The 26,930-nt window shown below is 54.6% G+C and overlaps 1 protein-coding gene across 4 annotated transcripts; it reads left to right on the forward strand.

Moving 5' to 3' along the window:
• The first annotated feature begins 1,092 nt into the window (after nucleotides 1–1,092).
• PHKA1 (phosphorylase kinase regulatory subunit alpha 1) lies at nucleotides 1,093–26,869 on the forward strand. 4 transcript variants are annotated; one of them, XM_062584954.1, is made up of 33 exons: nucleotides 1,095–1,220; nucleotides 1,992–2,150; nucleotides 2,690–2,737; nucleotides 3,323–3,491; nucleotides 3,966–4,048; nucleotides 4,385–4,465; nucleotides 5,002–5,100; nucleotides 5,563–5,709; nucleotides 6,094–6,147; nucleotides 7,768–7,890; nucleotides 8,007–8,102; nucleotides 8,814–8,921; nucleotides 9,150–9,228; nucleotides 9,785–9,919; nucleotides 11,028–11,137; nucleotides 12,093–12,237; nucleotides 13,226–13,304; nucleotides 13,771–13,946; nucleotides 16,431–16,607; nucleotides 18,028–18,122; nucleotides 18,350–18,489; nucleotides 18,872–19,028; nucleotides 19,231–19,310; nucleotides 19,576–19,654; nucleotides 19,755–19,884; nucleotides 20,274–20,375; nucleotides 20,840–20,955; nucleotides 21,314–21,352; nucleotides 22,450–22,494; nucleotides 23,043–23,204; nucleotides 24,341–24,394; nucleotides 24,511–24,711; nucleotides 24,994–26,869. In XM_062584954.1, exons 1-33 carry the CDS (start codon nucleotides 1,143–1,145, stop codon nucleotides 25,165–25,167), a joined length of 3,720 nt encoding a protein of 1,239 aa, XP_062440938.1. In that variant the 5' UTR covers nucleotides 1,095–1,142; the 3' UTR covers nucleotides 25,168–26,869. The 4 variants fall into 4 exon arrangements, with proteins under 4 accessions (XP_062440941.1, XP_062440939.1, XP_062440938.1 ...); XM_062584956.1 differs by having other exon boundaries at nucleotides 13,771–13,850; XM_062584955.1 differs by lacking the exon at nucleotides 21,314–21,352 and having other exon boundaries at nucleotides 1,094–1,220.
• Nucleotides 26,870–26,930: the final 61 nt, after the last annotated feature.

The following is a 26,930-nucleotide window of genomic DNA, read 5'->3' on the forward strand; positions in this document are numbered from 1 at the left end:
TGTCCCCAGTGCTGGAGCACCCCCAGTCCTCTCCAGGGGTGATGGAAACGGGACATCCCCCAGCTCCTCCTGGTAGTCACCTGCATGGAAGCATACCCCACACCACCGGGACTCTGCCAGCGCAGGGAGGGGGGCACTGGGAAGAACTGGTTCCCCGTCCAAGCTGCTCCTCGGATACTCATGTCATTGCACCTGAATGCACCCCAGCACCTGGAAGCAGGTGTTTCCCTGGACCTGACATGGGCCCAGGGGCAGGAACAGGAGTGGGCTGTCTGGCACCAAGCCAAGCCCTGCGTGCCAGCAGCGCCAGGCTGGGGCAGTGTCATGGACGGGGCAGCACCACAAAAATGTTTGCATGTGTGCATGTGTATGTGCATATGTGTATGCATGCATACATGTCTGTATGTGTATGAATTTGTGTATCTTTGTGTGAGTTTACACGTGTATGTATGCATGTGTGTAAGTGTATGTCTCTATAAGCATACACATGTATGTGCGCATGTACATGCATATGCATGTATGCCTTTGTACATGTGAACATGTGTGTGGGTGCTAGTGCATGCCTGTGCATGTATGAATGTGTCTGTGCACGTGTGCGTGTGTGTATTCACACGCATGGGTGTGCATATATGGGGATGCGTGTGTGCATGTATGTGTTCACATGTATGTACTTACCTGCAGGTGCATGCTTCTGTGCATGTACATCTATGTGCATGCATGTGCACGTTTGTGTGCGTGCGCGTGCACGCATGTGCCCGTGTACGTCCGGGCGCGCGAGCGCGGGCAGGGGCCTGCGCGTGCCCGCGTGCCCGCGCCGGCAGGGGGCGCTGCCCGCCGCCCGCTCCGCTCCGGCCAGGCCGCGCCGCGTCCTGTCAGCTCCGTAGTTAGCGGCCGGGCCGGGGCGGCTCCGCGCGGCGCCCCCGGGGCTGGGGCGGCGAGAAGCGGCCCTCAGGCCGTCCGCGGGCTCGAGGCCGGGCGATGGGCCGCGGGCGCGGCGCCAGGCGCGGCAGCCGGCGCCAGGCGCCGGGCCTCGGGGTCGCTGCCAGGACCTGCGGCGGCCGGGGCGCCGCCGGCGGGGCGGGGCGGGGGGGGCTGCGCTGTCCCCGGGTCACCCCGGCCTCGCCGCCGCCGCCGCCATCGCCATGCGCAGCCGGAGCAACTCGGGCGTGCGGCTGGACGGCTACGGCCGCCTGGTGCAGCAGACCATCCTCCGGCACCAGGTGGGCCCTGCGCGGCTGCGGGGCAGCCGCGGCTCCCTGGCGGGCGGCCGGACGGAGCGGGCCCGCGGCCCGGGCGGTGCCGGGGCTGCACGCAGCGCCGCGGGTCTGCCGGCACCGGGCTGGGGGCGCTGACGGGTCCCCCCCCCCCCCGCCATCCCCTGGGGACTCAGTTACTGGGAGCAATGGGAAAACAGGGGGCTTCTTCGCACGGGGTCGTGGGAGAGGCTGGAGTCAGGCTTGGGGCTTCCCTTGCCTCTGTGGAGCCCGCGCCGGAGCCGTGCGCTGGGGTGACTGGCCCAGGCACCGGCGACGGGGGAGAGCGGGCGGGTGAGGAGCTTGCTGCGGGTCTCGCTGTTCTGGTGGTTTCTGAGCCGCTGGCCACGACGTCCCCCCACTCCCTGCAGACGAGGTGCTGCGCGGGGTGGGGGGACTGTGGTACGCGCCGTCCTGGGGGTGAGCGGCCCTTCTGCTGTGTCTCTGACGCTGCTGGGTGTTGGGCTGCCAGCCCCTAAGTAGTGTCGGCAGGTGGGCGGCCATTCTGATCAACGAGGCTGTGCCAAGGCCTGCGGGGTGAGGACAGTCCAGGAGAAAGGGTTTACCCCTGCCCTGGGCACATACGTGAGCAAGGTGGGCTGGTGCGGGCAGAAGAAAGGGGAGCGTGAAGGCAGATTCAGCAGCCCAGGTGGAGAGCTGATGCCAGGACCAGTGTGGCTGCCAGTGAGGACCAAATTCCTGTATTCCCTATAGTGGCCTCGTTTCCTTCCGCCACAGGACGCGGTGACAGGCTTGCTTCCCGCCAGTGAGGATCACAAAGATGCCTGGGTCCGGGACAATGTCTACAGCATCATGGCCGTGTGGGGCCTGGGTTTGGCATACCGCAAGAACGCTGACCGTGATGAGGACAAGGCAAAGGCTTACGAGCTAGAGCAGGTAGGAGGAACCTTGTAGGAGAAAGGACTCATCCCAGGGAACTAGTTGTGACCTCCTGACTGATTTGCTCTTTGCACAGCCCAGCTCAAGGATTGAAAGACCATAAAAAGCTGTACAGTGAAGACATGGGGATAGAGCTGCCCCCAGGTACTGGGGAAGCCCTAGCTGCAGTGGCAGTAGGAGAGCATCCTGGAGTCTGCTCTTCACAGATCGTTCTGGAGCTAGAGCTGAAATCCAACCAGAGAGTCAGCTCTGGTTCTGGGATGATCTAGGGACTCGGTCCCATCTCCCAGAGACTACGGAGCTATGTCCTGCAAGCTTGTCTCCCTCTCCCAGCACAGCAGCTTGGCCTTGCTGACAGGCCCTAAAAGCTGTTTTTCCCTCTGCCACTTGCCTAGAGAGCAAGAGCTATGGAAATGTGAGCAGAGGCTCTGGTTACTGACATGGAGTCCTGCAAAGGTCAGGGACCAGCTGGTCCTGAGTCAGGGTTTCTCGTCCCCAGACAGGGTTTAACAAGCCTGTTTTCCTTGTTCCTGCAGAGTGTGGTGAAGCTGATGCGGGGATTGCTCCAGTGCATGATGAGACAGGTAGGGGCCAGAGATCACCTCTGTGAGTCACGTGATCTCATTGGAGCCCAACTGAGATGTGTCACCAGGGCAGTCAGAGCTAGCCATGCTGGGTCTCCCAAACTGTCCCTGATGAGTGGAGGAATGGCCACCTTTCAAGAAGTCTTAAAATAAGCCAGCTTGGCATCTGTCCTGCTGCTGAGCTCTCTTCCTGGTATAATGGGCGTCCTAGTGCTGTTGGCCAGCGTCCAGTAGAGCCTTTGCCAGCTGCTCCCTCCCTTGTGGCCTGGCCCACTCTGGCACTGGGTAGCTCCTCTCCCTTAGGGATTTTGGGGCCACCCTTTTCTGTCTGCATGGTGCAAATGCAAATGTGTTTTCTCCATGGCTTACAACCTTGCTGCAGCAGGGTGCTGAGGGTGGTATTTGAGTTCAGACCTGCTGCCTCAGTGCTTCCAGGGGCTCAGACCTGTGACTCAGTCAGAGAAGCTGTGAGATTGCTATTTCACCTGCCATGGCTCCACATGGGACAGCCCACAGCTATGGGGTTGCAGGACCTCCCTGGAGCTTGGGTTTGGCTGACCTCTGCATCTTTTTGCCCTTCTCAAGGTGGACAAGGTAGAGGCATTCAAGTACAGCCAGAGCACCAGGGACTGCCTGCATGCCAAATACAACACCTGCACCTGTGCCACTGTGGTGGGGGACCACGAGTGGGGTCACCTACAGATGGATGCCACTTCCCTCTACTTGCTCATGTTGGCGCAAATGACTGCCTCAGGTGATGCTGTTGGAGGGATGCCATTTTGAACTATGTGTCTCAGAGGGGAAAGGCTTTCTGCTGCCTGTGTGTAGCAGCCCAAACACCCCAGGGCAGCTGCCGTTTGAGCAGGCCCCTCCATGAAGGAAGGAGGAAGGCTTGAGCGTACTGATCTCCTGGGCTCTCCAGGTTCTCTGCTTGTCTGTGTGAAGCTTCCTTTGACGCTGGCTGCTGGAGTCACCACCCCAACCTCACTGTTATCTTATACTCACAACCTCTGAGGCAGATTGGGGTCTTTCAATGCCCAGCTCTCTAAAAGGCACCATTTCTCTGAAACCCCAGAGCTGCTGCATGGGGGTGGGAGTTCTGGGGAAAGGGGCCTGCCAGGACAAGGTTGCCATTGATCAGGTATGCAATGAGGAGATGAATCTGGGTTACCTTCCTAGCGGCTTGTGGACTTAAAGGGACTAAAGTGAATTCTTCCCTCTGCTTCAGGCCTTCACATAATTCACAGCCTGGATGAGGTCAACTTCATCCAGAACCTTGTGTTCTACATCGAAGCAGCCTACAAAACTGCAGTGAGTAGTCTCATGGGCCAGCAGGCCTTGGCTGGGGAAAGAGATTGTGCCTGGCTTCCCTGGGGGTGGAGATAGCCAGTTGGTGCCTGGGGCAGCTTACAAGTCTCCCATGAGCTGGAGTCGTGTGAAGTCCTGTGACACCTGCTGCGAGCACCTCTGATGGGTGCTGTCAGCTGCATGGCCAGGCAAGGGGCTGAGGAAAGCTCTCGAGCGGGCTGTGCATCACAGCAGTGTGCAGGGAGCCAGGTTCTCTGGGGTCAGGGCTCTGAGATTCAAAGGTTTCCCATGTGTGCCATGAACCACTGCCTGCGCCAACATGCTGCTGTCCCTGTGCAGGACTTTGGGATATGGGAGCGTGGAGACAAGACAAACCAAGGCATCACCGAGTTGAATGCTAGCTCTGTTGGCATGGCAAAGGTGAGCTGGACAGAGGTGCTGGGAGGCCAGGGAAAAGAGGGTTGTGTGGGGATGCCAAAGCTGTGGGTAGCAGTGAGTTTGGATAACCAGTGGCCTCTTGCCACTCAGAGGATATACAAGGGAGGCTGAACTTGTTTAAATATTGGAGCTAAGGGTGCTGAGCATGGAGCCCTGCTGTTTAGTGATCAGTTCCTGGGCAGAAAACCCTTTCTACTGGTGCACTGGGGTAAAACCATGCGCCTCTCACCTGAGCTTTGCTTTTACTGGAAGCAAAGAATGAATTGGGTTGTGCAGCAGGAACAGCTGTTCCCATCCAGAGTTGTGTTGGTGGCTGGCTGCTTATGACTTTGGAGATGTGATACGTCTCTTGACCAGGAGTGCTTGGTAGCCTTAGCAGGATATGGTGGGTATTTGCATCTCTCTCCCTGTTTAAAGTTGGGTAGCACTTTATGAAGAGGGACTGGCCTGGGAGTGAGCTCTTATGGAAGAGCAACCTGGTGGAGGACTCACTGCCTTGGGTCTCTCCCTGTTTGCAGGCTGCCCTGGAGGCGCTGGATGAGCTGGACCTCTTTGGAGCGAAGGGAGGCCCACAGTCTGTGATACGAGTACTATCAGATGAAGTGCAGCACTGCCAGGTGAGTCCTGGCTGCCTCCCAGTGCTCTAGACCTCCACAAACCCTGCCTGGGCAAACACTGCGTGTGCTGGCTCAGCAGAGCATAGGATGCCTGAAGCACCTGTGTCTTCAAGGAAGAGCCTTGTGTGGGGCAGTCTAGAATGCCCTGGTGTCTCTCTAGGGCTGGGATCAGCCTATTTCATAAGCTGTGTTTATGCCACAGCAAACCACTCCCTGGAGAGTGGGTGCTGGTTCTCTGCTTGTGTTAGCGATGGTCATACAAGTATATGGGTCTTGTCTCACAGCTCAGCCCTCTGTTCCTTGCCCACACATGTACCTTGATTCTTTCACATAGGTAACGTCATCACAGGATTAACTGAGATCTGGTGGGGTTACAGCATGAACAAGCCTATCACTGGTGTGCACTGGACCTTCCAGTGCCAGACCTGGCACTCTAAACAACCCTCCTTCCTCTCTGCCCAGTCCATCCTCCATTCAATGCTGCCGAGAGCCTCCACATCCAAGGAGGTGGATGCCAGCGTGCTCTCTGTCATCTCCTATCCGGCGTTTGCTGTGGAGGATAGCGAGCTGGTGGAAATCACCAAGCAAGAGATCATCACGAAGCTGCAGGTGAGCAGCTGTGCCCTTGTCTCACCCTTCCTGGGAAACAACCACAGAACCAGAGCCCAAACTCTGTGGTCCCCAAAACGCATGCTAGGAAGAGTCACCAGGACCTGTCCTCTTCCAGTCATTGCACCTGTGGCTAGAGTGTGCAAGGAGATGATCTTGAGTGCACTCTCACTGTGTGGTCCGAGGTTGTGAGCATGGTGGCTGAGAGCTAGGTGCATGAGTGAGGGGGTGTTTGGCCAGAGGAGCCCCCAGATGGGGTGTGAGGCTGGTTCTGGTGTGGCAGTGTTCTCCTCTTGTCTCGGGGAGGCTTCATGCTTCTGCAATGAAGGCACAAAGTATTCCACGCTATGCCTCCTGCTCAGTACCTCTCTACCTCCCTTCCAGGGGCGCTATGGCTGCTGCCGTTTTCTCCGCGATGGATACAGGACCCCCAAAGAGGTAACTGCCCAAAGCCCTAGCACCTACTAGGACAGGCTTTGAGTGCTGAGTAATGACTGCCCGAGGTTGTGTTTGCAGCCCTCACGATGCAATATAAAGGCTGTGGCAGGGAGCACTGTGGAGATCAGAGCCCTGAGTGGCTCTGACATCCCTAAAGCCCCAGGAGGTGCCAAAGGCCTGTTTCTGAGATGGTACATCCCACCCATGCCTGCAGGGGACAGGCAAAGGCTGTCTCTGCTCACATCCCGGAACTTGGGGTTGTTGCATATCTCTCAGGTTTGAGGGGAAATGAGACTGTTGCCCCATATGAGAGTCCCAGGGTGACATGAAGCTTGAGCAAGGCCCAGAAGTACATGGAGGGGACTTTGCAGTACTCCTTTCCAACAGCCTCTGGTTTCAAGCATCCCTTGGGCCGCAGAGCTGTATCTGTGTGCAGCTTGTGTTCTGCCATACTTGGCTATGCAGAGCGAGGGGAAACTTGCTACTTTAGAGAGGAAAAACAGGAAGTTTTTCATAAGCAACAGGCATTTAATAGTCACAGAATCAGGAAATGGTACTTGGAGGCTCTTTATAAGTCACCAGCTCTTGAGCCCTTAACCTGATGGGGCTCCTGTGGGTGTTTACCCTGACTGGGGCTCTTTTGGCTGTAACATCAACTTGAGTGCCTCTAAAGCTTCTCCTCTTTTGTGTCTCTTCAAACCTGACCATAATAAGCAGTGTACATCTGTAGGGCTCTCCAGAGCCAGAGAAGAGCAGCAGCATCTCCAGTCTTATTTTCCCCAGCACTTGTGAGCTTTGCCAGAGATCTTTCTGAGGAGCTGTGCCTCTTTAGCACGGGAACAGCAGCACTGCTTGCCTACAGGAGCACCGCAGCTGCCTGGAGTCAGCTGGGAGTTTGGGAGCTCATTGCCAGCGTACAGGCACTGCAGAAGACCTCTGTTCCCTGAGTCCCTGTGGGGACAGCTGTGCCTTTGGCCTGGCTGTTTGCTAAGGCTAATTCTGCTCCTTCTGTGCTGCACACAGAGTTAAAACAGTTGGTGGAGGGTGTAGGTTGTTGGAGCACTCTATGCTGCATGTGTCTGGAGCGGGAGGATTCAGGAAAGGCATCTCTCCATCCCAATCACCTCTCTCGTGTCAGTCTCGCAGTCAAACAGGACAGGGGAAGGGACCCTGCTCTCTGGCCATATACGATCGGCAGCAAGCTCTCTCATATAGCTAGCCTTCCTGTTGGGGCCAGCCCTGCAGTGTCAGAGGCGGACACTGAGGTGCTGGGGCAGAGCAGGCAAGGTGATGTGACACAGGTGTCACCAGTGGAGCAGAGGATGTTGTGCTGTTGTACAGGGCTCTGGGGTGCTCTTCTGGAGACTGCGTAGGCTCCTGCTACCCGGAAGAAATGAGTTCCTCCCGCATTTGTGCAGGAGCCCCAGGAGGGGATGGCTGATAGAAAGTATATGGCTTGGAGGTGAAACTGCTTCTTGACTGTGTCATCAGCCGTCATTCACAGAGAATGAACTGTGATGGCATTTGATGCTGGTGTTTCTGGGGAGGCAGGAAGCCCATCAGTTTGAGGGGACCCTGTAAGGTGGCTGAGCCTCTCCTGCTGTCATACCCTCTCTGCAGGACCCCAACCGCCTCTACTATGAGCCTGCTGAGCTGCAGCTCTTTGAGAACATCGAGTGCGAGTGGCCTCTGTTCTGGACATACTTGATCATTGATGGGATTTTCAGCGGCAATGTGGAGCAGGTAATGGAGGCAGCATGTGTCAAGCAGGGGAAGGGAGTCCCTAGCAAGTGGGATGTGAGGGGGAAGGATGCATGGAGCCCTACCTGGCGGTTGATTCCCCTCTGTTCTCTTCCCAGGTGCAGGAGTACCGGGAAGCCCTTGAAGGGGTCCTCATCAAGGGGAAGAACGGTGTGCGCCTGCTGCCAGAGCTGTACAGTGTCCCACCGGATAAGGTGAGCTGCCCTAGTCTATGGTGGGGATCTTCTGTAACAGAATAATAACTGTCTCATTACCAGACAATTAAGATTTTACTAGCTGATTAACCCAAATCAGTAGTTAAACAGTAAATGTTCTGTGTAGAAGCCCCATGTAGAAGCAATAATTAAGTATGGCTTGGAGTCATTAAAACCATCTTAAATATGTTGGATAGATAAACATCCAAAACATGTATTGCCATCTTAGAAGGGAGTGCTTTGGTGACCCAGTCCATTGTTCTGGAGTCCTCTGAGACCTCAGGACAAGCAGTCCAGCACTGAGGATAGGCTACTAAACTCCCATTCAGTGTCAGGGGAGTGTTTGTGTGTGCCTGGGCTGAAAGCATTGGTCTCCTGTTCCCCAAGTGGTACAAGTGCAATGCCGTCCCGGCCAGCATCCGAGAGCATTGCCTCAATATTTCTGGAACACATCAGTTGTTCCTGTGAGATGGGCCATGCTGGGAAACCAAAGTTTCAGCCAGCTGAGTATGTTGCTTTAAGTGGATGTTTGGTGGGACTGCAAAAAGAGGGGAGGAATGTAGCGAGGGTATTTTCAACCCTCTGTGGCAAATGCTTTGTAGGCTCTTGTTTTAGGCCTGAAATTGCTGGACTCTAAAATGCAATAATAATATTTCCTTAACCACCCTTTATCTGTGGGATTCATCTCTGACCTCCTGGCTTGTCTTCCAGGTGGATGAAGAGTACAGGAACCCCCACACTGTGGACAGGATACCTATGGGCAAGCTACCGCTTATGTGGGGCCAATCTCTCTACATCCTGGGCTGCCTGATGGCTGAGGTATGCTCACCACTGGTTCTGGGGAGCACTGGTGTAGGCTAGGCTCTGAGCCCCAAATGGGCAAAGGTAGCCACCCTGAGCCACCTACCACGCCATGTGGGCAGAGGGAAGTTGTTGCCTCCATCCCCCAGGACTTCTTAAAGATGACTGTGTTTGGATTTTCAGTGGGCATCACTTGCTCTGCTTGCCCATGAGATGTTCGTCTCCTCATGCTTGTTCTTTCCCTAGGGGTTTCTAGCTCCCGGCGAAATCGATCCCCTCAACCGCAGGTTTGCGACTGTCCCCAAACCCGACGTGGTGGTCCAAGGTGAGGGGAACAGACCGGTTCTGTACCGAGGAGGACTGGGGGCTCTGCCCATGCCAAATTCATGTGGATGGCTCTGCTCTATGGGTAGCCACAAGTGCAGCCAGATCTCAGCTCTGGCAAGCCAGGGCCCTGTTTTAAAGTATTTTTCTGCCTCTGGCTAACTATAGGCTTGTACACAAAAGTGACTGCATCTGGGCTGCAGCTGAAAGGAGATGGGGATGTGTTTAATTCCCATGAAGTCCTTTGGGATTTGGAGGATGCAAGAGGGGATAAAATGCGGTGTAAGTTCTTCTTGCAGACCCTATGTTGTCCCAGGGACAGTTTGAAAACTGTCCTGTCCTCTAGCTGCTCAGCAGGGAGGATTGGGTTTAGTAACTTAGTGGAAGAGGGAGCAAGGCAGGCCTTCTCTGTAGTGGGAACTTTTTCCTGAAGGGCTGTTGGACCCCAGGCAGCTCTCTCTACATGATGTGGCACCTTGTGTACCCAAGGCACTGGAGCAGCACTGTCACACCCTTGTGCTCTTGCCTGCACTGAGCCTGCTCTACTTACTCCACAGTGTGCATCCTGGCAGAGACAGATGAGATCAAAGCCATCCTGAGGAAGGAAGGCATCAATGTGGAGACTGTGGCTGATGTGTACCCCATCAGAGTCCAACCTGCCCGCATCCTCAGCCACATCTATGCCCGCCTGGGTAAGCTGGGCTGTGGGCTTCTGAAACAAAGTAGGTACTGTCCCATCCCCTGGTGCTTTTGCTTATAGATGGCTGGTATCCTGCCCTGTTGCTCCCTGCGCAGCTAATCAGGACTCTGCCATACATTCCTGGGTCTGGTAACACTGCCCCTGCCAAAAGGGGGAAAAAGGTGGCAGCTAGTGCTCTTTAGGGGATTTCTGGAGGGGTGAAGCTCTGGTGTTGCGATTTCAGAATTGCCCCAGGGATAGGCCACTCTGAGCAGTGGCCTTTGGGACGGACCTGGTATGAGCAGGAGCCAGCTCTTGTTTCTGCACCCAAATCACAATGTTGAGGGCAAGTCAGACACCAGGAAAGAGTCCCCTGGCAGTTTCCAGCAGAAGAGAGTCTGTAGCCTTGCTGGGATGTGGTTGAAACAGTAGGCAGTGAGAGCATGAGGGGATGGATGTGTTGAGAGCTTTCCACACTTATTCACTGACACTGCAACTCCTTAGACATGGAACTTGTCTTGCAGGAGCTGGAGATCCAGCCTGGGCCAAAGGAGAAACCCAATCTGTGACAGGCTGCAAACACTGGCTAATTTAAGCCACCAAAAGGCCAAGTGTGACATTGGCAAATGGGGCAGGAGAGTAGGAGAACTGTGTGCAGGGATGGAGGCAGGTGCTGCCTGGCAGCTCCCAGAGCATCTCTTCATGGACTTGCTGCACTGACCTGGACTCTGGGAGCCATCCAGGAGCCTGGGATGCTGAACCAGGTGTCAGCTTTAGGGTGGCAGGCAGCTTCCCAGTGTCAGACAGCCATGTGTGGTGGAGAAATCCCTGGCCCTGCCCTGGCATCTGACATCTACAAAGGCCTGGAAGTGTGGCATGTTGTCGAGGTCAGGACTAGCTCTATGTCTGTGCTCCAGCAAGAGTCCCTGGGGAGGGCTTGGGGGCCAGGGCGTTATTGTCCCTTAGAGCTATACCAATGGGATCCTGGGCCTTGGGATACTCCAACTGTAAACTAGGCTATTCTTGCTGGCTGGTAGCATAGTGTCCTGTTTGATACTTGCTTCCACGTGCCCTTTTGCGAGGTAGCTTGGGGGAAATGTCTTAAAATTTTTTCCTCACAGGCCGCAACAAGCAGATGTGCCTCACAGGACGCCCCTTCCGGCGCATGGGTGTTCTTGGAACCTCCAAGCTCTATAACATCAGGAAGAACATCTTCACTTTTACCCCACAGGTGGGTGGCTCTGCAGGGCAGATAGGGCTTGTTCTTGGCTGTCACACAACTGGGTTGAGCTGGGCAAAGGTGTTCAGGATGCAGAGTGCTTGCTCTATTCTGGCAAAGGGGGGCTGCAGCTGGGGGACTGCCACGTGGTACCTCTCCTAACCTGCCAAGGTGCTATTTTGGGAATAGCTGCCATCCCACAGTAGTGCTCGGGGGTGTACCAGGGAAAGGAAGCATTTATTCTGTGCTCCCAGGTGATGGAGCAGTGGAGGTGGAGTGCTACTAGTGTGGATGTTTCTTCCCTGAACTACTGGCTGAGCTCTCAAGTTACTGTCTGGGATGGCACAATGCTCCCTGAACAGCCTGCGTTCCTGGGAGAACGGAGCAGCCCCAGCTCTATTGCTATGCTGTCTGCCTGCTACTTAAAGCAGCAGAGTTGGTGCCCTTGGCTGTAAGTGTGGTGAGAGGAAATGGTTTTATTGTCTTCTGAGGTTCAGTTCATTGGGTGGAAGGGGAAAATCTCTTTGCTCCATCTGACAAGGGCACCAGGAGGAGGCTGATGACAAGACAAGGATTCCTCCATTTCATGGGTCCAGCCTAGCATGGCAACAAGGCAGGTGTGTGACTGGCACTGTGGGAGATGTGTGTTCTCTTGGGACAGACACAGCACAGACTGGATCCATGTGGCCTAGGAGGCAGACACAGCTGGTGTTGATCCGCTGTGCTACACTCTCACAGCTGTTAATGTTAGTGGCCAGTAGCTGCTCTGGGGCAGGCACCTATTGGGGTTCCCTTGCTGGACCATATTGGCACCTTCCAGGTAACATGGAATGAGCTGTCAGTGCCAATGTGTGTCTCCCACAGGGCTGTACCGGCATGGCTGAGTGCCTATCAAAAAATGTGTGCAGCTGAAAAGGGGGCTAGTGGTTGCGGAAAGGGCTGCTTATGTCTCCTGCTCTCTTTGCAGTTCATAGACCAGCAGCAATTCTACCTGGCTCTTGACAACACGATGATAGTGGAGATGCTGCGGACAGACCTTTCGTACCTCTGCAGCCGCTGGAGGATGACTGGGCGGCCAACCATCACCTTCCCTGTCTCTCAGACCATGCTTGGTACAGATCCTCCGGCCTCACAGGGCGTTTGGCTAAAATAGCCCCAGAAAGCAGCCTCTGCAGGAGGAAGGGTAGATGGATGTGGGGCCATCTAGGTGATAGGGACATGGCAGGGGTGGTCCAGCCAGCAGCATCCTGTAAAGTGCTCACTACTCAAAGGAATCCTGCTGAGATGGCAGCTGTGCTGGTAGCTAGCAGGGCTGCCCGCCAAGCATTAGTACACACAGCTCAAAGGATGTTCCCTGGCACAGTGGTGTTTGGTCTGCAAACAGCTAGGCCTTTTGGGAAGTCTTATGGGAACAAGGCAGAGATTTTTTTAGGCTAAGAAAATAATCCCCCTGTGAAAATGTTCTTGGGGCTGTTCCTGCATCCTGGTTTGACTCTTCACCAAGATTGTCTGTTAAAGGCTTTTCCTAGAGGACAAGGAGGAGAAAATAGCAAACTGGAAGGAACAGAAAGCTCTGCAATGGCTCAGAGCAAAACTGGCTTTCCTGGAATAGTGCTCTCAGTTCCCAGCAAGCCCTGTGCAGTGAAGGGTCTCCCTTCTACTTTCAGGCCATTTCAGTTCTCCTTGTGTGCTTGAAATCCCCTTAAATGTCTCAAACGTGCTCTTAGCTGTGATCCCTCTACTCCCCCCTTCTCTCCCTTCCCCGTCAGCTCACCATCTACTGAGGCATAGAGACCTAGGGAAGGAGGGAGAGGCTGTTTGGGTCCTGCAGTGTGATGCTGTAGGCTTCACCTCAGGATGAAATCCCAGGGCCTTGGAGTGTGTTTTGTCTTGGCTTTGCTGGGAATCTAGGCTAGACAGAGTCCTGAGTTTCCATCTTTGGGAGATGCTGTTGGTACCACAGCCTGGCCATGCAACCCAGAAGAAGAATCTGGCCCAGCTGTGGTGTTGTGCATATCTGACTGCCTACCTGCCTACCTGTGTTACCGGGAGCCTGTTTGAGCAAGAGGACCTGATTGCCCATTTCTCTGTCCCCAACAGATGAAACTGGCAGCAGCGTGCACCACACAGTTCTGGCAACGCTGCGGAAGCTGCAGGACGGGTATTTTGGTGGTGCAAGGTGAGTGCAGCTTCCCAGGGTGCAGGAGAGGAAAAGGCAGGTATCCCCTGAGAGCCTGGTGGGTTAGGTGCCAGCCAAGCCTGAGCACTGGAGCTGAGCAGCAGTTGTTCTGGGGCTAGGCAGGATGTGCTGGGCTGCACTGTGCCATGGGTACACCCTGGGGCTACAGTCCCAAAGGAGGAGGTGCAAGAGAGGAGATGTCTCTTCATGCAGCTAAATCCATGGCTGTAGGATTCCCTTCCACTTTGGACAGCCCTTTCAGTGCCCCACATCTTGTGCTCTCTTGATACCTACATCTGACTGGGGACACTGCAAACAGCTGGAGCAGGCACTGGGATGTTTATGTGCACTCCCTGGCAAGAGTCTCTGTCCCCACTGAAGGGGCCTGCCCTAAATCTAGGAGGTGAGCCCAAGGGTGCACTGCCTCCCCATTCCTCTCTCCATGACTTCCCCTCCTCTTGCCCAGGATCCAGACGGGTAAGTTGTCTGAATTCCTGACAACATCATGCCGAACACACCTCAGCTTCATGGACCCCGGGCCGGAGGGTAAGGTCTTTGCCAACGATTACGAGCTCAGCATTGACAACTTTGAGGAGCTAGACCCTGAGGAATGGCTGCATGGCTTGCAGTTAGCAGATGATGGTAAGGGGGAACAGACCAGTTGCTTCTCTGACCTGGAGAATGCTAAACTCACCAGTAAACCCCTAACTCCAGGCCTTTCCGCCAAGGCCTGCCATCATGTCCTTAATACACTTGGATTTCCACCATGTGTTCGTTTTCATCTGACCCTCCATCAATTAACCTTGTCTGTGTGACATTTACAGTGACATTAGCAGGGCAGAGGGGCTGAGTGATTTGATGTGGCTGTTGTAGCCCCCTTGCCAGAGGTGTTCCCCAGCTGGATGTTGCTGAGGTGGGTAGACGTGGCTTTGGAGAGCACAGGCGATGTTCTTGAATGAACCTCCCAAACCTCTGTAGACCGTTTGATAGGGAGAAAGGAGATCTCAGCCTTTCATGCCAGATCTGCTTGAGGTTTTGCTTCAAGTTTTTTGATGTGGTCACTACAAGTGTGCCTCAGAAAGTGATGTTGGCACAGAAGACGCAGAACCAGACCACAGTTCTCCTTGCCTGAGATGACAGGGAAGAGCCAACAGTTTCCATGTCTTTGAGCAGTCTCTGGATGTTGTTTTCCCAAGGCCTTTAGCCCTTCCTGGTCAGAGCTGTTGGGCAGTTGCTCCAGTGTGTGCTGAATCAAGGCCTTGCTGTCACACACAGACCTCCTACTGGGATCCTGGTCCATAGTCATATTGTGGTAGGCTGATACTGCCGTGAGACCATGGAGGGGTGCAGGTTATGCTGCTCCCCTTGCAAGCAGGCCTAGACGCATCCAACTCTTGCGCGACTTGATGATGATCCCCTTCCCAGCCTTCCCATCCATCTGCTCTGCGCAGCTCCTTCAGTGCGCCTGTAGCCAGCATTTCTGCCACTGAGACTCTGAATACTGGGCTAACGTTCTCTCGCCTAACTGTCCTCCTCTCTCTCTGTCTACGCTCTTTGGCTCTGCCGCAGCCTGTAGGCCTTTTGCAGGCCCTGGCTAGGCTTGTCCAAGGTGTCTGCATCCCCAGCCTCAATGGGAGACAGGGCCAGTGTGACCACATTTACCTCTCTATAGCAGCTAAAAGACACTCCATTTTAAGTTTTTCCTATGGCCAGATTCTACATCCAGACATACAAATGTGAGGATATCCTCAAGCTTGATGTCTTGCGGGGCTTCTCTAGCATGTCAGCCTCAGCAGAGTCCCCTGCATAGCATACCTGAGTGGCTGCTCTGCCTGACAGAGCCTCCAAGTGCTAGCACAGAGCATCCCCACCAGATGCCGAAGGGGGATGTTGTGCTATGTTGGCCTCGGAGATCATCTGCAGCTCACCTGTTGGAGTGCCACAGACCTTGTCCACTATCTGAAGAGGCGATCCAAGTCTGCACAGAAGGCTGCAGCTTATCCTGTGTCCTAATACGGCTGTGCCTTGGCTCTCTGAACCAGGCAGCCCACGTCCCTGGGGTAGGGCAGCAATGAACCGCACAGTGTCTGAGGGAGTCTTACAAGACTGGCATGCCCCTGGCCTGCTGGCTGGAAGCATACACTGACAGCTCACCATTGTGTTGCATTGCCTGACAGCTCGTGTGCTAATATCAGCCCTGTGCAGGGGTATCTCCTGCCCTGGGCCATCCTCTTCGCTGTTGCGCAGTACTGTCTGTGTTCTCCTGGGTGAGCGGAGATGTAGCTTTTGAACACCACCCTCCGTGCTGCATGTAGTGGCTCTGGCACTCCTGTTCCACCTGGATGTTGGAAGCAATGGGAACTGTTAGAAGCAGAGCAGAGAGCAAGACAGGAGCCATTGGCTAATGAAGGGAAACAGGCTTCCCTCCTGTGAGGTGGAGTTCTCTAATTGCTGTTAATTTCTATTTAGAAATAATTGTTGCAACACAAACTCTCTTTGCTCCTATGCTTGGTTGAGGCTCCTTCTGCACTGGTGTGTTGCCAAGTGGTCTCTTCTTGCATGGGCTCTCCCCAGCAGAATGCTTTCCTATTCATCCCTGGAGGGACGGAGCGCAAGGGTTTCACTGGGGAGTTCAAGCAAACCTTGATGTCTTTGTGCACACTGGAGCACATGCACAGAGTGGTTACCCTGAGGGGCAGGAACCTCACGGCACTGCCAGAGATGCAGAGCGGAGTCAACCCTTCAGTCCCCAGAAGGAGCTGGGACAGTTAGCTTAGAAGAGACAAGTTCTTCAGCTGGATGACTTCCCTGGTCCTGGTCTGGAGGCAGAATTTCCAGGCAGGACTCGGAGGGAGTGCAAGCTTGGCTGGAGCTGGTAGCTGGTGTCCCAGGAAGCAGAGACAGTGTAGGAACAGGGGTGTCACAGCTGCTGAGCTTCATGAGTCCTACTGCCAACACTGTCCCTCTGCGCATCTGGCTGCTGGCGCTAGCCCTGTGCTGTTGCTTTGTGCAGCAAGCAGAGCTTCGCCCATGCTGGGGTGCAGCTGGGGAGCTCTGCCCTAAATCTGGGGGGAGGGTGCCAAGGTGCAGAGTGACTAAAGCCCTTTCTTCTGTCTGCTCTTCCAGCTGACACCTTTGATGAAGTTGCTCAGTACTTAGATCACCTGTTGCAGCGCACGGCTCCCCGGTCCAACCTTCCTCCTACTGCCCAACCAGGAGGGCTGAATCGCTTCAGAGCTGCCGTACACACCACCCGTGATCTCATGTCCCTAGTATCCAAGGCTAAAGACCTTCACGTCCAGAGTGAGTAACACCCCCCTCCATCCTTTTGGGCTTGGTGTGCTTGGCACCCTTCAGATCTGAGTTCAGGCTGGACCGTGGTGCTGTGAGAGGCAGAGGTGCCTTTGAGAGCTTTCCTAGGAGTCTGTGACCCTGTGTGACCCCCTACGAGCTGTGGGGATTTGCTGCTGGCTTTGGTGGTGATGCACTCTTGCATGTGGTGCACAGCAAAGGTGACTGGGCAGACTTGGAGCAGCAGGAGGGACCAAGATGTTTCTCATGCCCCATCTCCCAAAACTTTATCAATCTGTCACTGAGGTGGTTTCTGGCACAAGGCAACATTGCAAAGCAGCCCAGTGCTTCATGGATCTCGTGCCTCTGTGCTAGCATCCAGAGTCTAGCATGTCTGTGTCGCCCTCCCAGCTATCCTGGGGGATATCTGGGGCAGCACCTGTTTTGTCTCCTTAGCTGTTGTGTTACTAACATGGGCAGCTGCTTATTGGGGCATCCCTTGTGCTCAGATCCCTGTCCTACCTGTGTTTCTCATTCCGTCTGTTCATCTGCTGTCAGGAAGGCCTGCCAGCATGGAACATGTCAGCAGCAACCATATCATAGCCCTGAGGAGCTGGAGTTCATGGGGCTAATGTGCTAGTGGAACCCTCTCTCCCCCAGCCCAGGCCAGTTCTGGGACCAGACTGGTCCCTCAGGCTGTGAGTGCCTCCAGCTCTGCTCCAGCCACTGGCTTGTTCTGCCTGGGTCTGTCTGTTCAAACTTGATTGCTTCCCTGGTTCTAAAGGCAGGCAATTGCCAATGGCTAGGTGTGATGAATCAGCCCAGGCTGTGCCAGCTGTCTGCTTCGGCCTCAGGAAGTGCAGACAAAGGCAGCTGCACCTCTGTCAGCAGATGACAGTCTTGCAAGAAAGCAGGGCTGCTGTGAGCTGTTGTGTGAGACAGCTCAGCAGAGCTCTATCCATCTTCCCTGAACATGCTTCGGTTCTGTGCCCAACATGACTAAATTTACAGTGGGGACAAAGTCATTGAAAACAGCAGACCAGTGTTTTGGTGAAAATCAAAGTCATGCTTAAAGGGCAGACTATTAACCTCTTAGCTTCTTTCTCTGTGATGTGATCCTGTAGGACTGTCTGGAGACTGCAGAGCAACCCAGCCTTTGCCTGAGGAAAAAACACTTTAAAGCTCATGATGTTAGCTTTGGTCATAGAGTATCTCAGGGCCAGTGTCTGCCCAGTCCTCATGGAAACTCCTGAGCAAGAGTGGGTTGTGAGCTGCCAGCTCCCCATGCCATTCCTCTGTGGCTTTGTGGACAGTGGCTACCACTGCTGACTCCTCCACAGGAGGAGTATTAGAATTCCTCTGAGCTGCTTCATCACTTGGTGACAGGAGTTGGGATTGAAAGGTGTCCGCATCAACCCCAGGTTTCTTTCAGATGTTGGAATGTACATCCCCAGCAAGATCTTCCAGGCATCCCAGCAGTCTGTCAACTTGCTAAGCTCTCCTCCCCAGCATGACGTAGATGGCAAGGTAAGCCTGTCCCTTCTTTGCATGGGAGGGCAAGTCCTGCAGAAGTCTGGCTGAGGAGTGCAGTCCCTTCGTCTGGAGCAGGAGGGTCCTTGTGGGGCTGCTTTGGGCAAGCCTGACATTTCTTGGGGATGCCTGTGGATGAGCGGCCTTGGCTCTGCAACCTGACTGCACTCTGAGTGCGGGGTGCTGGGAGTGCTAACCAGGACCATGATTCTCCCCTCCCTCAGAGCTACGTGCTCCATGCAGAGATGAACCTACCCAGAGATGAGGCTGGCAACGTGGACTGCAAGGCACTGGTGGACCAGCTACGCATCTGTCCCACGCTGCAGGAGCAAGCAGACATCCTCTACATGCTCCACATCCTCAAGTACAAGCGCTGAGTCCTAGTGCTCCTTCCCTTGCATTGCCACCTGTGTCTCGATCACACTTCTTTGGGCAGCTTATCTGCTGAGGGGACCATGTTTCCCCCACTCCAGCCCTTGGACCTGGGCTTGAACATCCAGTGGTCAGCCCTGGGCTTATAGTCAAGCCTGTGACTCAAAGCAGATCATCTCTCCCTGTGGCAGGTCTGCTCACACCTCTCTCCACAGCAATGTGTGGTCAGATAACCCAGAGCTTGTCCACTGAGCAGAGCCACCCTTCAGAGCTAGGGCTGCCAAGCATGTCTCGTGACCTCCAGCAACCATGTTCTGTTGGGAGTTGCCCTGGGGTGAATGGCTGGATATAACCTGGCATCTTCTTTATTGTAGGGGGCCTGAGTGGCACACTGGGCTTGAGAGCCAGCCTGGGCCCACCGTCAAGGAGCTCCTCACCGAGCTGTATGTGCGGGTGGGGGCTACACGCCAGTGGGCCCTGATTCGTTACATCTCCAGCATTCTCAAGAAGAAGGTGGAAGCTCTGGATGAGGTAAAACCCTGCTGCCAAGCTCCAGGGCATGAGGGTGAGATCTGTGGGGCAAGATGCAGCAAAGAGGGCAGGTGAACCTTGGCTGCATCAGCTCATGGGACATCCAGACTGTGACTCATGCCAAGGCCCCAGAATCTGTACAGTGTGTGTCCTGTGGCTGAGCTGTAGGGGTAACGTCTGAGGTATCTCTTTCCCTCCCCAGGCCTGCACTGACCTCTTGTCTCACCAGAAGCACCTGACAGTAGGGTTACCCCCAGAGCCACGTGAGAAGACCATCTCTGCGTGAGTATGGCAGTTCTCCCTCCTTATGTGTGCTGGGCTGGGGCCAGATGCGAGTCCCTTGCTATGTCTGGGATTCGTGGGTGCAGCTGGTTCTGGATGGCTGCCTGCAGCCTGCATCCTTCTTGTCTGGCCTTTGTGGCATGAGCTTTCCAGGACTGCAGGGATGGGGCGCTCTGTCCCTCAGCTGAACAGACCAGCAGAAACATGGGGGTCTCTGTGCTCCTGAGACTGCAGCATCTAACCTGTCCTGTCATCGCATCCCTAGCCCGATCCCCTATGAGGAGCTTGTTCGCCTCATCGATGAAGCCAGTGACAAGAACCTTAGTGTCTCCATCCTGACCCAGGTGAGGGGGCTGGGCAGCAGGGAAATCCCATTGCTGAGGCTGGAGGCTGGCTATTTGCTCTGGTGAGCAGCTGTGGGGTGACCTGTCCCTTCCCCACCAGGAGATCATGGTGTACTTGTCCATGTACATGCGCACTCAGCCCTCGCTCTTCGCTGAGATGTTCCGCATCCGTATTGGACTCATTATCCAGGTGATGGCAACGGAGCTGGCACACTCCCTGCACTGCTCGGGTACGTGTGGTGAGACTGGTACACCAGCTGGGTAAGGATATTGCTACTATAGTGGTTGGGGATTTATCAGCCAGGGAAGAGAATTGCCATTAAAAATGGTCAGCTCTCAGCACCAGGCCAGAACCTTGCATGAAAGTGGCAGAGTCTTCAGCTGGGACTGTTCTCTGGCAGCACAGGCAGGCAATTTCACTGCTCTCTCTGTTCAGGCCTACTGGGCTGGCATGAGAAAGAGTTCCTGTTATAGACAACACGTTTGGAGTTAACGTGCTTCTTTGGAAGATGAGCTCCTGTACCAGTACTGCTAACAAGCAGGCTGGTGTGTAGGTTAGAAATTACCCAGTGGGGCTGTGGAGAGGAAACAGTATCCCAACTCTCTCTGTTCTCTCTAGCTGAAGAAGCCACTGAGAATCTGATGAATCTCAGCCCATCGGATGTGAAGAATCTTCTTTTCCACATTCTCTCTGGAAAGGAGTTTGGGGTGGAAAAGAGTGGTGAGTCTCCTCACAGAGCTTTGAGAGCATCTCTGGACAAAACTGAACCTCAGTGATGTTCCTCGGTGAGGCTCCTCAGTGAGGAGCACAGCCAACTCCAACCTGTGATGCATGGGATACACCCCTGTCCTCCTGCGTGTTCAGCACACAGGCTTGACCGGTTTGTTCTGCACTGCAATGGTCCAGCAAGAAGCCATGCTCTTCAGCAGGGTGGTGCTGAGCAGACTTGCTGAGATTGAGTCCCGGTTCTGTAGGCCTGGCTATCTGGGCTTTTCTTAGTTCAGCAGTGTAGTCTGAGCTAGGCCTGAATCAAGGCAGCTTTGTGCTCACGAGTCTCTTTGTGGTGCTGGTTGGGATAGAGGGCAGAGCTGGGTACAGGCCTCAGCACAAGGCCAGCATCTAAGCAGCAATGAGAGACATCCTCTGAGTTATGGTACTGATTTCCAACCTCTCTTCTCCACCAGTGCGATCAGTTGACTCGTCAGTCACCACCGCTATCTCCATCTGCGAAGTGGAGGCTGTTGGGGCCACTAAGCCTGAGCGTGCTGGCATCGTCCGTCTGAAAAGTGAGATCAAACAGGTAAGGGCTTGTGGTGCCAGCAGCTCCCTTGGAGATGTGTGGGAGACAAGCAGCTCCAGGACGGATGAGGTTGATGAGAGACCAGGACAGAGTCAGGTCTTGGGCTTTAGAGAGCTTACAGTTGCCTCGAGGACCTCCTTCCAGCTCCAGGCCTGCACCAGGGGTAAATCTATTGGGGGTGGGAGGTGGAGGCTTGTGGGGGAGAGGGTTGCTCTGGCAGTATAGTAAGGGGGGAACACAGGGTGCTTGAAGAAGTGCGGGGGGGGGGGGGAAGGATCTCAACAGTGTCACGGGTGTGGATGGTATCTTGGTGGGCCTCTTCCAGCAGCAGAAACTTCATTTCCTTCTTCTCTTTCAGCAACTGGATAAACGTAGGCAGTCTCTGTCTAGGAGTAAGGTGATCCCACGCTGGTCCCCCTACAGCCTCAGCTTTTATCCCTAACACCACACACGAGGGCAGCTTCCATGCACGTGTGAACTAACGAGCTTTCCTAAATGACCCTGCTGAGCGAGCTGCTGCAGCAGTAAGCTGGCTTCCCCTCTTGGCAGGCTCTGGGCTCAGAGTTGCTCTGTTCACCACTGAGGAAGGAGATTGGCTTCCCAGGAAGAGGGCAGCATAGCTAAACTTGCTGGGGAAGTATGGGGCCAACACCCTCCCTTTTGGGGAGCTCCCCTTTCAGAATGGCGCCTGTCACATTTGAGCCAGGTGGGAGTTGTGCTCTGTAGCTGCTACAGCTAGACTCATTATACCCCCCAAAAAATGTGCTGAGCAGGATGGCATGATGTCTCCAGTGCTATGATCAACTGTGGACCTGCTGAGAACTTCACTGGCAAACATATTACTTTTGGAGCCTGCCTGTAACTTCCCAAGGCTGTTTCCTTGTAGAGAAAAGAGACTTTTACCCAGTTACAGATGATGAGGGACCACCTCTTGTGCTTGGTCTGTGTCCGGGAGGTCCTGAGGCCTGTGGGGTGAGGGTGGGGATGAGGGAGTCCTCTCCTCATAGTGACATGACCTGTGGGGCCCAACAGGCCTCTCCGTGTATGGTCAACCTGCTGCAGTGTGGAGCCCAGCGTCACAGAGAACCAATGCACGTGGCGAGAAGGATCAACTATGTGCAGCAACCTGCCGCAGGCCTTCAAATCTAGCTGAAACTAAATCCTCTTTGCCTGTGCTAGCTGCCAGTGGAGGACTAGCAGCCCTATTGCTGTCTGCCAGCCAGCAGGCGCATGCCACTGTCACGGCACTGGCACGTGGAGGCTCTGCAGCTGCTCCATGCCCTTGTGGATTGCTTCTCCTCTGACACTAATGTGAGACTTTCTGCAGCTCAACTTTCAAAACTGCCTCTCAGTCTCCAGCTAACCACAACTCCTGGGATAATCACCCCATGATCTGAGCTTGGTCTGTGCTGCTGTTGCTGCTGCTCTGCTCACCATAGTACCTGCTCTGCGCTATCGAGGTTTGATTTCTTTCTCTCTCACTTTCTTCTTTAGACCATCGATGTGCAATCCGAAGAAGCAGATCTGAAGTCCTCTCTGGTAATGTGCATTTGTTGGCTACATGTGTGGTGTCTGTCCTGTTTGTGGCTGCAGAAGGCAGCTGTGCTCAGAGGAAGGGAGTTTCGTTCTGTGCTGTCTTGGAGGGAAGAGTGCTCACTGTCACAGGGGGCCACAGAGTGCAAGGCCGGTGCTAGCAGTGGAGAACTGCCCCTGGAGCCTGGCCTGATGTCTCCATGTGGCCATTTGGAGGGGGCTCTAGTCACTCTTGCAGTGACAAACAGCAGTGCAGTGTGCTGATAGCCTGCACAGGGCTCCTGAGGATGCGGTCTTTGGGTCAGATGCTGGCTCTCATCCACAACAGACACTATTTGTTGGCCTCTTGTCCAAGCAGTGGCCCACTCTGCTCCTTTGTGGCTAGCAGAAGTAGAGGAGGGCAGGGGAACAGAGTGGTGTGTCTCTCTGCTTGGGGCCAGAGTCAATGCTCCTTTGCCCTGGGCAAGCACAAGCCCTCAGGCAGCTGCAGGATGCACTCTTGTGGGGTGTTTAACTCTGTAGTGGTCTCTGTGGTCTTTGTTTTGTCTGCCCAGCACTTGGAGCTGCTGGGCAAGGGCTCTGTCACAAGCTTGCCAGAAGACCGGGGTGCTAAGGATAGCCGCCAAGGCCAGTGGAAGAGGAGACGGCGGCTGGATGGGGCCCTCAATCGTGTCCCTGTGGGCTTCTACCAGAAGGTCTGGAAGATCCTGCAGAAGGTGAATTGAAAGTCTGGCTCCTCTCCATGCATGTGAGCCTTTAGTCCCTGGCACTGGCCTTCACAGGGGACTTGGTCGCCTAGAGATGGTTGTCAAGGCTGTGTAGATGCATGCTTTGTAGCTGAGGCCTGCCACTGGCCCTGGAAAGCTGGGGAAAAGTTGGATGGCTCTCCAGCTGGAGCTGCCTTGGAGGCATGCAGGACCTGCTTCATCATTTTATGCTAACCCTTGCAGATGAGGCTACGTCTGCTCAGGTGCTTCACACATTAACCAGGTCAGGCCAGGAGCAAAACTGTAAGCTGTTGGAGCCCAGTGCTGGAGGCACAACTGAAGCAGCTTCAGGGTGCTGCCTGCCCACTGTAAGTCAGGGAGCAGAGCTCCATGCTCTGTGTGGGAGGACTCCAGCCGACACCTTTGGAGCACAGATGATGGGAAAAGGGATGACATCAGTCATTCTCATCTCGAGTACTGTGTCCAGTTCTGGGCTCCCCAGTACAAGAGAGACATGGAGCTACTGGGGAAAGTCCAGCGCACGGCTACGAAGGTGATCAGAAGGCTGGAGCATCTGCACTATGAGGAACAGCTGCGAGAGCTGGGCCTGTTTAGGCTGGAGGAGAGAAGACTGAGAGGGGGGATCTTATCAATGTGTCTAAGTACCTGAAGGGAGCATGTCAAGGGGATGGGGACAAGCTCTTTTCAATTGTCCTGTGTGACAGGACAAGAGGCAATGGGCAGAAATTGCAGCACAGGAAGTTCCACCTGCACATGAGGGGGAATTTCTTCCCTGTGAGAGTGACAGAGCACTGGAAGAGGTTGCCCAGAGAGGTTGTGGAGTCTCCTTCTCTGGAGATATTCAAGGCCTGCCTGGATGCAACCCTGTCTAAGATGCTCTAGGTGACCCTGCTGAGCAGGGAGGTTGGGCTAGATGACCTCCAGAGGTCCCTTCCAACTTTACTGGTTCTATGATTCTATGACATTATGCTGATCTGAGTGCTGCAAGGAAAATCATGAGGTGTAGCTGAGGTGTATGGGCAGCGTATACAGCCTTTCAGATGGGAATGAGTGGGTGCACTGAACCTGCGCATCTCAGCACAGTACTTCTCAGAGCTGTAACCACTAACCCTCTTGTTCTGCAGTGCCATGGCCTCTCTGTGGAGGGCTTTGTTCTCCCTTCTTCAACAACCAGAGAGGTAAGAGGTTTATGTGAGGGAAACAGGGTGGATGGGTTGACGCTGGCAAATGGCCATCGTGGCTTTTACTGGTGATACCGTGCTCTAGGCAAGTTTCTTCCTCTCCCTCCTTGCAGATGACCCCAGGGGAAATAAAGTTTGCAGTGCATGTGGAGTCAGTTCTCAACCGCGTGCCCCAGCCAGAGTACAGGCAGCTGCTTGTGGAAGCTATCTTAGTGCTCACCATGTTGGTGGACATGGAGGTCCACAGTATTGGTGGCATCATTGCTGTGGAAAAGATCTTGCACATTGCCAACGACCTGTTCTACGAGGAGCAGGTACGGAGCCAGTCCTTATGTGGGGTGGATGCAGCTTGCACCCTGGGCAGCTAGCTGTGTTTCTGAAAGCTATGCAGAGTTCACCCAGCTGGAGGGTCCAGTCTGTTCCTCTTCCTTGTGTTTGTGTGGGGCACAGCAAAGATACAGTGCCCTCCTGTTACTGCTGCCATCAGTGCATCACTCTGCTGGTGCAACAGAGGATGTTGGGGGACTGGTGGAGGCTGGCAGGGGTGCTGCCCCTGTTCCTAATGCTACCTTTCTCCTTTCATGTCCAAAATTCAGAAGGCCCTGGGTGCTGATGATCACATGCTGGAGAAGGATCCCAGCACCGGCATTTGCAGCCTCCTGTATGACAGCGCACCCAGCGGTAGGTTCGGCACCATGACCTACCTGTCCAAATCAGTGGCAATATATCTGTACGACTTCCTGCCCAACGAAGGTTGTTCCATGCAGTAGTTGGAGCTTGGAGCTCCTCTCCCTAGTTTGCAGACTACTTGTGAGGATTGTTTTGTACAGCTTTTCAAGTCAGGTCTTAAGCTAGTTTGCAAGCAGCCTGCATAGTTATCTCACCTCCCAGCCCTGGCCTTGCTGCCGCTCTCCCACCAAGAGCAGCTCTCCAGAGGGGCTTTGCAGGAGTTGTGTGTCCACATTGACCTGTGTCAATGTACAGACTGCAGAGCAGGAGCTGGCGCAGAAACGCTGGACTTTAAAGTCTGCTTATGTTAGAAGTGTCTGTTTGCATGGCTTCTTGGGCTGTCACCCCCTGGGCGGGATGATGTTTGTGGGAGACTGCAAGAGGACACCCCTAACCTGGTGTGTGCACTCTGCACTGCAGCATGCCCAGTCCAGCTGATGCTACCCCTACCTGCAGCAGATTTGAGGGGTTTTTTTACCTGTTCTGTGGTGCTTTTTGCTCCAGACTTGCAGGGTTTATAATAAGGTAACCCGAAGCCCTTACTCCTCTGCTGCTGGTGGAAAATTTGGACTCTCCCTGCGAAGCAGCTCTAAATGGGCTGCTTGGTTTGGCATTAGCTGCACACACCAGCTTAATACTCACTCAGCTCTTGCCTCTGCTCTCATCCTCAGCTCTCACAGCCTGAGACTGGAGGATGGCAGTGACTTGAGTGGATCAGTGCCCTGCTCTATCTCACAGGTGCTCACAGCTTGAAACCCACGTAGGATATTGCTGTTAGACTGATAGAGGTCAGGCACACCATGGATTCCCACAGCAGATCCTCCCTGCATCCCTTCTCCCCCACAGCACGCTGGCTGGGGGGGAAGATGGGTTTTGTGTGCATTGTCTGATCTCCAGCTTTATTAGGCCTTAGGGCTGAGAAGATTTCTTGGGTTGCTTTCAGGAGAGTTTCCTGCCTGTAGCAGTTACACTGTTATCAGTGAGCACTGATCCTCCAAACCCATCTTCTTTAACTTCCCCTTCTGCCAAGTGTTACCAATGCACCATCTCTCAGCCCACTGGGCATTTGAGGGTGTTGCTGGCAACGCAAGGAAGAGTGAAGTGAAAGAGGGGACCTCGGGAGCAGCTGAAGTGCTAGAAAGCACCTCCTCCCATGGGCTTCATCCATGCATGCTAACCCTTGCCATGGATCAGAGCCGTGGAGAGGAGGAGGAGGCAGGGAGAGACCTTCCACCATTGCCTGCTAGCTCTCTCGCTCTTGAGAAGATCAGGCACTGGGATTAGAGCTGCCGGGGCTCTTTGCCAAGCCCAGGGCAGGGCGTTCAGAGCGTTAGAAAGCGCTGCTCGCCGTGAATTGCTGGACAACAGGGCCCTCCTCAGCTGAAGAGCATCTGCGTGGGGGTGGGGGGCTATTGTGGCTGCTTCGGGGTGGCAGCGGTCGGGGAAGATTGGGAACCGCGTGTGGGTGCCCCCAGGTGTGTGGAGTTTTTAAAATACCTTTTGGAAGAGTGCTGAGTATTTTTTTTGGGGGGGAGGGGGGCTTGTTGGGGGGGAGGGCAGCGCCAATGAGGCCCCCCCACCCTGTTCACCCGCAGCGACTAGAGCAGTCGCACCTTCGCCTCTCTGCCCGGCTGCGGCTGTAAGAGGGAGGCAACTCGCAAGAGTCGTTCGGCGCGCGTAGGCGATGCATGCGGACTTTGGTTTTTGTTTCCTTTTGTAATAAAAAACATGTTATAAAAAACATCCACCCAGATTTTTGACAGTGATGGGAGCCTGCAGTAAAAGGGTTCATCATCACAAGCGT

The sequence above is a fragment of the Rhea pennata genome, chromosome 11 (genome assembly GCF_028389875.1).
Source record: "Rhea pennata isolate bPtePen1 chromosome 11, bPtePen1.pri, whole genome shotgun sequence".
Classification (NCBI taxonomy): domain Eukaryota; kingdom Metazoa; phylum Chordata; class Aves; order Rheiformes; family Rheidae; genus Rhea; species Rhea pennata.